The sequence below is a fragment of the Procambarus clarkii genome, chromosome 69 (genome assembly GCF_040958095.1).
Source record: "Procambarus clarkii isolate CNS0578487 chromosome 69, FALCON_Pclarkii_2.0, whole genome shotgun sequence".
NCBI lineage: Eukaryota > Metazoa > Arthropoda > Malacostraca > Decapoda > Cambaridae > Procambarus > Procambarus clarkii.
The window spans coordinates 16,590,928-16,604,689 of record NC_091218.1 but is presented as its reverse complement, the minus strand read 5'-3'; the positions used below and the strand labels follow the sequence as shown (position 1 = coordinate 16,604,689).

The 13,762-nt window shown below is 36.3% G+C and overlaps 1 protein-coding gene across 1 annotated transcript; it reads left to right on the top strand.

The window, feature by feature from the left end:
• Positions 1-9: 9 nt before the first annotated feature.
• LOC123772161 (propionyl-CoA carboxylase beta chain, mitochondrial) lies at positions 10-13,162 on the top strand. The gene is made up of 10 exons (XM_045765189.2): positions 10-243; positions 3,255-3,368; positions 4,395-4,520; positions 5,200-5,346; positions 5,542-5,849; positions 6,003-6,208; positions 7,030-7,238; positions 8,678-8,755; positions 12,238-12,358; positions 12,531-13,162. Exons 1-10 carry the CDS (start codon positions 46-48, stop codon positions 12,650-12,652), a joined length of 1,629 nt encoding a protein of 542 aa, XP_045621145.1. The 5' UTR covers positions 10-45; the 3' UTR covers positions 12,653-13,162.
• The last annotated feature ends 600 nt before the right edge of the window (positions 13,163-13,762 follow it).

The following is a 13,762-nucleotide window of genomic DNA, read 5'->3' as shown; positions in this document are numbered from 1 at the left end:
GATACACGGAGCAGCTGCTGGGGTTCGTGACGTCACGACGTAAACATGGCGCTCTCCTTCACCAGGGCATCAGCCGGTATACTCAGAAATCATGGAGTTTTGGCCCTCAGAGGGAGTAACACAATTGGTACTCGGCAATGTTCTATTGCCCAAACTCTGCAGGTCCGGGATAACATTAAGAAAAAGCGGCGTGAGGCTCTGGTTGGAGGAGGGCAGGGGAGGATTGAGGCTCAGCACAAGAAGGTAAGAGTGTTGGGGGAAGGTGTACAACATGACCCATAAACACTCTTCGTGGCCATACTCTGCACAACTCTCATTACACTCCCTATATTATGGATACGTTGGTGTACACTGACTAGACGCTACCTTTTTTTTATTATGCAGCAATCATGATAGGGCAGTAGAATTAAAAATCTGGATCATGGCAGAATAATCCAAATCTTATCTAGACAATGTTATTTCGCTTGTCATCATGCTTTTGCATTGTTTTGAAGCCAAAATCCAATATTACATTCCATATTTTGCATCTGAACAGCATAGTGCCACATGGGTTTACGAATGTAGTGCAGTGCCAAATCTACATAAGATGATTTTTGGGTTAGGCTTTTGAACCTTAGCTGAACTATTAGCATACAAGCTCATGGGACACAGCAGCATTCAGAAATAAGATAATATAAAATGCCATAACTATGCATTTCACCTAAAACTGGCATGAAAGGACATTGGTGAGCAGTATAACATTTAGGTCAATCCCTTATGTGCCAGGTTTTGAACTTTACGTTTGAATGTCTGAGCTAAGCTAAGAATCTAGCATATTAGGTTCGTGTATACCTTTGCTACAGTGAGATTTCAGTTAAGACCATAACTTGTATTTAGTATGGTACTAGGTTCACATACTAGGATTTATGATAAACAATAATATCTTTAGTGATGTATTTAACACCTTGGCTTATATATAAATCCTAACTATACTATATTGTATATTTTCTAATGGTTTAGTATACTGTACTAACTATACAGTATGCTTCAAATATTCTTAATATATATACACTGTAATGGGTTGGGCTGGGTTAGATTTTAAAAATATGTTCGTGTACATTTTTCATGTAAGTGAACCATATGCTTTATAGAGTATGATATAGACTTTCTTTTTCAGTCTCGGTTTAGATGTGTACTCAACATTCTTCACGTGGAATTTCTTGGAGTCTACTGTTTTGCTTACATGCACAGATTTTCCCACAATAATAACAAAGCTTTTCATTGAGTTGTCCTGAGTGCTTGGCTTCAGTGGATGTTTTGGTGGACCATTCTCATTGGTGTCATAATGCAACCCGTTCTCGCAAATTCGTAAAGTCAATATTGACTTATTAACTACGCGCATAGGTGATATACTAAACATAATAGATACCCCTAAAAAGATTCATAGAAAACACCGACCTTACCTAACCTTGTTAGTATCTTAAGATAAGCATCTTATTGCTTCGTAATTTCAATTATTACTTAACCTATACCTATTATAGGTTAGGTAATAATTGTAATTACGAAGCAATAAGATGCTTATCTTAAGATACTAACAAGGTTAGGTAAGGTCGGTGTTTTCTATGAATCTTTTTAAGGGTATCTATTATGTTAAGTATGTCACCTATGCACATATTTAATAAGTCAATATTGACTTATTAAATTTGCGAGAACGGGTTGCATAATGTGGAGATGTTGGCAGGTTTTTCGTAAAGCCTCATATTGTAGGTGGTGTCTGAAGCCTGTCATAAGTGGTTTTGAGATCTACTGTGTTTATTTGCAAGGTCTTCTGGGTGTGGTCCCCTTGTCTGCCTTTGGTCAACACCTGCTAATCTAATAGGTTAACCTTTGATCCTCACCTGCTAATTGTATGCTCATATATGAGATACATTAGACAGGGGTGATCAGAGTGACATATTCCTTGTGGTTTGTCTCTCATCTTTCCTGTGTTTGAGACTACTAAAGTGGAGGATGAGTCACAGGCAACACTCGCCTTTCACATGCCTGTGACATCCAACATTCCAGCTGACCATTATCCATGGTTTGCCAGGTGATGTCTGAAAGCGGGCCATTAGTGGCTCATTTTCCCACCTCGTGAGGGTGCTTATCAGCACGAAACAATCCAATCTAAACAATCTAAGGTTCAGGGTCGGCTATACCAGTTACTATTTTCTGCCACTCCCCTTCAAATTTTATTTGGCTCCAGACATACCAAAGTGGTTCTTTGAATGTTCCTGGGAATGAGTGACTATGACTTCCTTGATGACTGGCACAGTTGGAGTCCCATTCATTGGTTTTGCTAGCCTGCTAGCAAAAGATTTGGGTCCTCCCAATGCAGCACCTGATGTGGGTAGGGCTCATTTGGGACACCAGGCCACCTTCCATTTCCTATTGAAGATGGCCTAGCTTAGCATGCTTCCCATCTCCAGCTGGTCCTTAAGAAATACCTTCTCACTAAGTTCTTAAATTTTGCTGAATCATTTGTCTTCTGGGTGTTGTTTGGGTTCTTCTATGTTGGAGGGTTCCAACATAGAACACAGTCCTCCTCTGCAGGGCTCGGCTGCCCATCTTCACTCAGACAGTGCTCCATTAGTGCAGTGCCTTAGTCAGAGAAGGGGAGGGTTTAAATAGTCTCTTCCTATTAGCATTAGCTCATCTGGCTTCTAAGGCTTTAGTTCTATGATCAGTTTGCATTTGTGGAGTGTCAGAGATTCTTACAGATATTCAAGTGCCCTCCCATTGGGATAGGGCAGAATTGGATGTGGACAAGACCTCCATTCTTGGAATATGCAAAACTTTTATTATGCCTCAGGTGGATCTATGTGCATCCACAGGGACCCACAATCTTCCTGTTTGCTGCTCCATTTCTTGTTCATGGATGCATTTTGTTTTGACTGGAACCATTAGAAGAGAATTTGTTTCTTTCAGCTTGGATGACGTTACCTGTTCTGCCGAAGTTGAAGAGTTTTGCGAGATGTGATTTTGCTCAATCTCATGTGTTTGTTTCAGCCCTGTTTTCTCACTCATCCCATCTTTCTTCTTAAAACTGCTCCTTATACAGATAATTGGCTGTTTCAGTTACACCAACTTTTCCATGCTCTTCATTGCTACTTTGAGACTTCTTTGAAATAGACTTCTGGTACTGGTACAGTACAGTAGTTTGTATTTGGAGATAAATTATGTTGTATGTGGTAATGCTCTTTCAGAAATATTAATGAAATTTAATTATTCATCAGGGCAAGTTAACAGCTCGAGAACGAGTGAAGCTCCTGTGTGACCAGGACAGCTTTGTAGAATTTGACATGTTTTCTGAGCACACTTGCACTGACTTTAACATGGAAAATCAAAAGGTCAGTACCAATTAGTATGAAATGTCTTCATAATATCATATAAGGTAGTAAAATTAGCATATTAATTATTGTATTCTTAATTAGCTTATTTGCTTTTGAAATAAAGCTGTTATCCATGTTATAATTGAAATTGTAAAATTAGAGTGTGTGACATAGCCGTAGAAGTATACAGTAATTATATAATATAATTAAATAATAGCCATGAACAGCATAGGAGAAAACTAAATAGATAAATTGGTAATTTAGATCTTTGTTAAATAGTTTTAGGTTTATAATATATTAATGATGCCTATCAACACATTCAAACTACTATACATAGCACCCCTACCTGTAGCACAAAATGATTTAGACTCTCCCGCACATTTCTATATTTTGACTAAATACATCCTGCCTCCGAGAACCCATTTTGGATTTCTTATGCTGTACAGTGGATTCTCAAAATCTGAAACTGTTGGAACAGAAATTTTGTTACATTTAGATTCAGTACTTTGATACTAGACCAACAATACTACTTTTGACCTAACGTTTGATCAGTGTTATATTGTCAACATTGGATCTATACTAGTACTGTATTTACATTACCCTGATGCCATAACAGCATTATTTTCATTGAGTTAACGATAGATCAGCACTAATGTCAGATCACTGTAAATACTAATTGGTCAATGTTTTGTTTTCTTGATGTCTTATGATTTTCAGAATATTTAAAAAATATGCAATACTGTGTATTTTTATCTCATTACTATTTGTAAGAATTTCTGCCAACAGATATACTGTATTAGAATTCATGATTCACTACCTGTCTTGAGCCTTATGTTTATCTGCATGTTTAGGCTAATTCAGAAATTTTTGTGCCTATATAAGGAAATATAGTAATAGGTTTTTCTTTAATTGTGAAAACGGTTAAGTTGCATGAAAGTAAATTGTTTATTAAGGTTCCCTATAAAGTGCCAAAATTAAAATTGCATACATGATCGTAGAATATAAGACTTTAATGGTTTGTTAGAAATACCAATTATATTTCAGTATCCAGGAGACTCAGTCGTGACAGGTCATGGTCTCATTCATGGTCGGCTCACGTACATATTCAGTCAAGATTTCACTGTCTTTGGTGGGTCACTTTCATCCATTCACGCAAAGAAGATCTGCAAGGTAAGAAACTGTAATTTGTATTGTTTCACTAGAATTCATACTACTAAAATCCTTTAGTAGAAATAATTTGAGTTGCACATCTTGCTAATAGCATTTCCTGTTGGGCACATTTCCTTTCACCTGAAACCTCTGTTCATTTAGCAGTAAAGACGTACCCAAGAGTTAGTTAACTGCTGTGGGTTGCATCCTGGGCAAGGTCATTAGTAGTTGGCCTAGGGTTGGACAAGGATAATCTTAACAGCCTTCCTATCCCCAACTGTTGGAAGCCACAAAGTAAACCATATATCAATTACTGACTAATTATGGTAATGGTGCATTTCTGCCCGAAACGCTGCGCGTACTAGTGGCTTTACAAGATTGTAATTACTATGCTATGTATCTTCACAATCTCAATGTACCTTCTTGTATATATATAAATAAATAAAATAAAAAATAAATGGTAGGATTGGCTTAAGTCCTACCACTGGGACAGAAAAACAACACATCACTCCTGAGTAATAAAGTATTGTACCATTATTCTTTACCCTATTCTTTTTTAGTTTTTTCTTTCCCCATTCATAGTTCTTCACTTGGATAAATTAAAATTAGCTGTTCACCTAAAATGTCCCCCATGATACAAAAATGTTTTAACTCAAATCTTGTAGTTAAAGTACAGTAAACCTTTCCTATGTTTGGTTAGATCATGGACCAAGCAATGCTTGTGGGGGCTCCTGTTATTGGTTTGAATGACTCTGGAGGAGCTAGGATTCAGGAAGGGGTCGAGTCACTGGCTGGGTATGCTGATATCTTCCAACGTAATGTTATGGCTTCAGGCGTCATCCCTCAGGTATATTTCTTGCTTTTTATTTACATATATAGAACTGTATATAAATTTGTCAAAATTACTAAAGTAAATATGCTGTGGAACATGTCAGGCATTTTGTGATATACAGAAATAACTTTTGTGTTTTTGTGTTCAGTATGGGAAGCAGTCTCTGCTAATTTAGCAATTATGACCAATATTAAATTCACAATCCAACAGATATCTCTGATTATGGGTCCATGTGCAGGGGGCGCAGTGTATTCACCCGCTCTGACAGATTTCACATTCATGGTCGAGGACACCTCTTACCTCTTCATTACTGGTCCCGATGTAGTAAAGGCCGTCACCAATGAAGATGTGACCCAGGAGGAACTTGGTGGAGCTCGCACACACACCACATTGTCTGGGGTCGCTCATAAAGCCTTCCATAATGACATTCATGCTCTTCTTAACCTAAGAACTTTCATGGGTTATTTACCTCAGAGTAACCAAGATCCATCTCCCATCAGACAATGTGATGATCCATGGTTAGTGATTAAACTTTAAATAGTACGGTGCTGCAACTACACATAAAAATATTCCAAATGTGTTTAATTGAAATATTTATTTTCTAATTGGTATTTAAAGTGTTGTTGTTTTGCTTCTGTTAGTTTTTACCTGTTAAATGAATATTTTTACAGGGACCGTGATGTGCCAGGCCTGGATACTGTTGTCCCACTAGAGTCCATGTCTGCATACAACATGTTAGATGTGATCCAGAGCACTGTAGATGAGGGAGACTTTTTTGAAATTATGCCGAACTATGCCAAAAATATAGTTATTGGATTTGCTCGTATGAATGGGCGTACGGTTGGCATTGTTGGCAACCAACCCAAAGCTGCTGCAGGTTAGTAATATTGAACTACTTCATAATTATACGATCTGTTTGAAGCCATAACATTACGTTGAAGCAAATGTTAAGAAAGTCAGTTGCTGCAAAATTTGGTTTTGCTATACAATTACAGCTTTTACTTGTTCCCTTTTTGATAACTTACATCTCAAAAGATTTTATGAAAGAATTGTATTTTCAGTACTGCTCAGATGTTTTATGGTATTTTGCCTAATGTTTTCATTCCAGATTTTGCCCAAACATATTATATAAATAATAACTTAAACCCTGACCAGACATATTTTGGTAGAGCTGTATCCTAAAAGTGTTCCAAACATTTTATGGTTGAGCTTATGGCATTATTTGGTAAAACAGTAGCCAGACTCTTGTACAGACATTTTATGGTAGAGCAGTATCTTGAATCCAGCTTGTGTGTTTTATTATAGATCACAATATGCACACAATATTATGTTCTATGATTTATTATTATTAATTAACATCTTTATTGACAAAATTAATTACAATTTTGCCTAATCTGAGGATTTCAATTAAGTTTTATTAAAGTGAGGATAATGCTGGTATTCACTGTCACACAGGACAGAGGGTCATACACAAGACAATAAGTCTAAACTGTAGGCTGAAGCACATATACAAAATATATATTTCATATATGAAATATATATTTCACCGGTGATAGGTTGACATGCCTATCACCGATGAAATAACCCATTATGCAAAATGACAAATTTCAGATTTAAATTAAACAGTTTTGTTTTTCAAGTCACTCTTTATTGTGTTTATTCAATCAAGGCTTGTTATTGTTTTGTTTTTTTCTACAGGGTGTTTAGATATCAATTCATCTGTGAAAGGAGCAAGATTTGTGCGATTCTGTGATGCCTTTAACATTCCTCTTGTGACATTTGTGGATGTGCCAGGCTTCTTGCCAGGGACGGCCCAAGAATATGGTGGCATCATTCGTCATGGGGCTAAGCTTTTATTCGCATTTGCTGAAGCAACTGTTCCAAAAATTACAATTATTACTAGAAAAGTGAGTATTGCCATTCTTGTAATATCTAAAACAAATGGGCCAAAATGAGAGCATTGGAAATTAATATTTTTAGCAGTATTATAATATTGAAAGACATAAAATAATATAAACATTCATAAAGAATGTAAGATGGTGTAAACTTGGTAGAGTACATCAGAGTGCTGTGGTTGCATGGAGTGTCATTCGTATGCATGTGATGGGGTGAAGATAGCTAGTCATGTAGTTGATATTGAGAACAATAGGCAGTGTGTACTTAAGAAATAGCTAGTGCTGCTGACATGAAGTTGTTATTTAAATGTTACAGTTTATGCCACCAAGGTGTGCCAGATGATGGCGAGAGACCACAAAGGAAGTAGATCAATTAAAGAAATAACTATCACTGATGTGATAATTTAACGGGTATAAGTAATGGGATGTTCAGGTAGAGTTAGTAATATCCATTTGTCTTGTTTAGCATAAGCTGAGATTACTTAACTATTTTATTTTTCTTAATTTTCTAATGGCAGGCACTTTCATTTTGTCTCGTCTTATTTACTTGAAAGGGAATAATATTAATAGTTTCTGAAGGTTACAGGTTTATTGGTCAATATATTGAAATTAATAGAATGCATGAGTTTTAATTAGAAAATGCAAGCCCTGCTTTAAGCCTGTAATTGCCTAAGTGTAATTACAAGCTGTCATTGATACAGTATGTTTATATTATTGTTTCTTATTACATTACATAAAGTCTACTCTTGTCTTCTTGTTTGTTAATTTGTCAACTCATTCACACACTATGGCATCACAACAAATGAGTACAGACACAGTCCAGCAATCACCCACAGCAGCACTTAACCACTAATTAACATCAGGTGTCCAATGTCCCTTGTAAATTGTTATATGCAGTACTTACAAGTCAAACATAAACATTCATGCCATCTTTGCAAACCTCTTTAACCTAGCATTGTCCCTTACCATCATATCCTATACATTGTTCACACATGATTCCCACCTCACATACTCCCTCACCCTGTCCACCAATCTTCACTCCTCTAATTCAAATGAATACAGTTTCTTGTCCATTTTTATTATTATCTATTCATTTGAAGTGTGTACATTTTCTTGATACGCCATTCAATCTTGCATTTTACATACGTTTGAACTTTTCATCTGTCCATGACATTTTCATTCCTTATTGTATCTATTCTAATAACACATGCTTCATAGATTGTCCATTTCTACTTTTAACAATTTTCTCCCACACAAACTATATAAAATGTTCAGTACAACTACATTAATCGTTTATCACACAATACCATATAAACATCATATGCATACACCACATTTTATTTACTCTAGTTGTTAATATTAAGTCTTTACTTTATGTTTAGTCATTTAATGATTTGTACTTTTGATTCTCCTTCTGTTTTTGTCTTGAGTAAAAGTATTTTTACTATCAGGCATATGGAGGAGCGTACGATGTTATGTCATCCAAGCATTTACGAGGCGACATGAACTATGCTTGGCCAACAGCTGAGGTAAGATATAAATTTGAAACCGAGTGTCACTGGATTTTTCATCTATTTAAGTTTTACTTAGTCATGATGCATTTTATTATATGGTATAGAGTATCAACAATGTACCTTTTTTTATTTGAATCAGAGCAATTTGTTATATAATTATATAATCAGAGGGTTTCATGAGATGCAGATTTCATGTTAGAGATGTTTATTCTGGTAATGGTAAAACATAGGCTATGTAAATTGCTTTAAATAAGTTTTGGTTGAGATTCCTACTGGTCTAGTGTTTACCAACTTACACTGCAGCAATTGTAGTCTGTCAGCTTCTGGTGAAAGTGCTGACCTTATATCCACTCCCAAGTCTGCTTTTTCTGTAGCTTCTTTTCCATTATGACAGATTCCCACTGGTCTCCTGTTTTTCATTTCCCATCGTTATTGTCATGCACTTGTTGGAGTTGAATTCTTACTTAGCAGATGTGTTGCTAAGATCTTCTTGCAGTACAGTATAGTGTACAGTACTCTAATTTTTCCTATTCTCATTAGCTTGGCATCATCTGCAACATACTACAGTCTTGCAATTGTAGTACTGAATGTAGAAGAATTGCATTTGATGTGCAGGTTTGGCACATCTCATTTATATTTGAGTGGCTGTGACAATTTACTTGATACACTGAAAACACTTTCTCTTTGGACAAAATGAAGCAATACTGTATGACAATATGTAAATAGAGAGAGTTGATGTCCCATATCTCTTTCTATTCAAGAGCTACAATGCCATATAAAGACAAAAAGGTAATGTCACTGCATAATGTATGACATTATGCAGTGACCTGAGACCTTTACAGTGCAAAGGCTGCTCTATCTGCAGCACGATGCTCATGGGATCACCTGGTGTCGGTAATAGGAAATCAGTAGGTGTATGTCCAAACAAATAAATTGCGAAAGTGGATTGCAACAGATATCACTGCTCAGTTTTGCCTGTAATTAAACAATATATTTGGCAGGCAGCACACATACATGGCATGACATCAACTAACTTCCATTGGTGATTCTTGTAATGTATATTCAAAATGATATGTGGCAGTTATGTCCATAAAGGATTTGTATAAGGATTCTACATGCCATCATGAATTTAAGATGGAGAGTGACCTTACTAGGCCTTTGGGTTAACAGAGAACATGAATGAATACAGTACACACAATTATTTGTAATTCAATTATGCACAAGTAATTGAATTACACACAATGTATATGAAATTCATTTACCTAATTACGTGTGTATATATTTATTATAAATCAATAATAATTACTCACAATTGATTTAACGTGTGTGGTAAACTTTACTGAGAGTGGTACATTGGTAAGACAGTTGGACTGCTCCACTTGACATTCCAACATGGCACAAAATGAGAATGTAAGATTGATTGATTGATTGATTGATGAGGATTAAGCCACCCAAGAGGTGGCACGGGCATGAATACCCTGTAAGTGGTAATTTTTTTTTTTTTTTATAGTGAATGTATAGTGTGTGATGCGGTCGCATTTAAATCGTCAGTCCTTACTGTGTGGCTGCTATTGTAAGGGAGGACACTGCTTGAAAATATTTATGAGGGTGTCCAGCTGCTGGACACCTTTTTTGACCAGAAGAGTGGCAGTGTTGATTTCTTTACGGTGGTTACTGCAAGATTCAGGAACTCTTAAAGCTCTTCTAAGGTCATTGATTGCTTCACATTTCAGGAGATAGTAAAGTAGTGGCTTTTCTGTTATTGTTTGGCAGAAGATACATTCCCAAACTCTGGGATCACCAATTTCCCAGTTGCATCTGTAACAGACGTAGTCTATATAACCGAACTGCTGTTTCCCTGTGGATTCCATTCAGGATATTTAACCTGTCTAATTTGGTGGCCTGAAGATTCCATATTGCAGAAGGCAAACCTTTGCTACTCTGGTGTAGAGGGACTTTGTTGAGGTGTGCGAGTTTTTTGATGATGGTGTTTTTTATGTGCTCTAGGCTGGGTTGGATTGTTTAGTGTATCACTGGATGATGAGTTCCTCAATTCATAAGTTTCATTCTCATTAAGCCGATGAGAATGTAGTTTGTCTGTCATCCTTAAAGATCATGAAGTGATCAGAGTCCGTACACACTTCACCCACAAGGTGAGGTGCTGATTGGTGTGGTGGCTGTGTTGCATTAGGTCTGGAATGTAGCTGCCTTGCCCAAATACCACCCACATGCATACAAAAAAAGTAAGCTACTCAAGCTTGCCCTGAGCTTAGAATAGCTGAGGAAAGGTCTTATTTGTGAAAGGATACAGTAAGATGATATGAATGAGGTTGGAGCTCTTAGCATTTATGCAGATGTAAAAAGGATGAAGCAGAGACAGTGAGTACTATTAGACATTGAGCCCCAAGTTCTCTAGAGCAGTGGTGCACTTCCCAGGTGCTTTTCTTGTCACCAGCTGAAGATGTTTTCTCTGTGAGATGAGAGAGAAGTGGGAATGGGTGATTGGGACTAGGATGATGAAATGGGCTGACCCCAAGTGGTATGTGTCTGGTCAGTGTGGCATTCAATACTGCTACATAGAGAACTGGATTCCATTTGGTGCCCTGCCCTTCTGGTTGACTGTTGAGGAAAGTGTTGTAAATAGATAGCTGTAGCACTTTGGATGGCCCCTTTGGCCTTAGGACACCCAGAGTATGTCATGTTTGGAGAGCTGTATTACTAGGAGGGAATATCCAGGATGACCCCAAACTCATCTGGCCAATGGATAACAGGTTCAGAAAAGATGAATGTTTCCACTGGCTCATTATTTAATGATACCAAAAGCTGGATCCCCATATACATTTCACAGTGGGTCCCTTTATGTGATGACTTCTGAATTTACCTTCAAACTGTGTGTGATTGCCAGAGATGGAAATTTGATTAACTAGTGTTCTTATTTCTCATTGGTGCTATTCATAAGTGTGAGAGGTGGATTTCTGCCTTCCACACTCCAAGAGTTATCGTCTAAACTCCATGAACATTCATTTTGCTTGGCAAGCACTAAAAGTTTGCCCACACTGTTATTGAAAGGCTAGTGGGCATACTTGTTACATTTAATGTCTTTCAGGCAGAGAAAGTCATACTAGATTCTAGTTTGTCCTTTAACAGAGTGGTAAAAAATGCAGGAAAATGTCCTTAAAGACATATTTTTAAGTCTTAATTCTTACAAAATTCTTAAGCATCTCGCATTAAACTTATGAAAAGTAAGATAGTACAGCATATAATTACAACTAATATTTTGTATGAATATTTATCCTAATAATTAATTGATTGGAATGAAACCTCCATCCTTTATCAAGGTGGTGTTAAACGACCAGAACATTGTTAACACCATTTTGATAAAGGTGCAGGTTCCATCCAAATATTTGGTTTAATAATACACTTACACATGTATTAGGTCTTTACCTTCAACCACTTTGAAGTTGTAGAAAGTTTCTTAATAGTTTATTGTAATTCAGGTTGCAGTAATGGGAGCCAAAGGCGCAGTATCTATACTGTATCGAGGGAACAGTGATGTTGCACGGATTGAAAAAGAATACATGGAGAAGTTTGGTAATCCATTCCCTGCTGCTGTCCGAGGTAAGGCAGTTGGCCAAGGAAATGTTTACTTGGCATTGCTTTGTATCTGCAATTTGCATCAAAGTAATAGTGATAATTTATTGCTGCATGATAACATGTTAACACTTATTGGAATGCTTAAGCATTAATACAAACATTTAATAAATACTGAATCTTGCAAACATTATTACAGGTTTTGTTGATGACATAATTGAGCCACATACCACAAGACGCCGTATCTGTCAAGATCTGGATAAGTTAGCATCGAAGAAACTTCAGAATCCATGGAAGAAGCATGCTAATATTCCTTTATAAATGAAAAGTTAATAAACACATTATTACTGAGAAAGTTTGTTCTCTAGGTGTAGGACCTGTTTGTGTTTTACAAAGTCAAATTTTCCTTTTGCTATTCAAAAAATTATCATACAAATCTGATTATGAAAACAACTCGGTGTAAATTAAAAATTAGGCAGCTTATTAAGCATAGTTAATGATTGCAATAGAGTGCTATAGATCATCATTGAGGAAATTAACATTAATATACAGAAATTTCATGTATATTTAATTTTTAAGATTGGCCCTAGTTAGTTGAGTAGATGGTTTTAATTAACTTCAGTAGCTTGCAGTATGATGAAAGTAAATACAATCTTGGCCCTCAAAAATATACTTGAACAATAAATGCATAAAATGTATCAAACCTTATTTATTATTTTGTACAGTTCTATAATAGGAGAGTATGTCTGATGACTTAACATGTATAGTACAGTGTGTTAATAATTTTGTCATCAGTTTTATTTTTTATATAAAATAAATACGATATTTGAACTTCAGACTTTTAATATTTCATTTACTTGAAAGTACAGCTGTATTGATAGGGGTTGAACAAATACTGAATTAGTTCAACATATAAAAATACCAGTCATTTTTATCTATATCAAAGAAATTTAACAACACACAATGTCAATAACGTTACTGAAATTACATGAACCCCCCATGAAATTTCTAATTCCCATTGTCATGGACAGGAAACTGTATTTAGACTTAATGAGACACCCCTAGGCCAACTTCACAATAATTGCTTAATTCCTGTGTACCTATTTTACTGCTAGGTGAACAGAGGCATCAAGTGAAACGAAATGTGGCCAACTGTTTGGGCTAACCAGGAATTGAATCTGGGTTCTTTGGTTTCGAGCCAAGGACATAGAACATAATGCTACAGGACCCAAATGAAAGAAAAATGATGACATTTTGGTCTGTTCTGGACCCTGGTGTATCAAAGTTTTTAGTTCGAATATGAAGGGAAGGCAAAGCAAAGGAAGTAGGCTTAGGATGAAAGAAAGTTCTTTCAGCTTGAAAGTAGGCTCATCTGATCAAATTTAAGAGATAGCCAAGATGAGAAAATGACTTGTAAAGAAGAGAAATTTC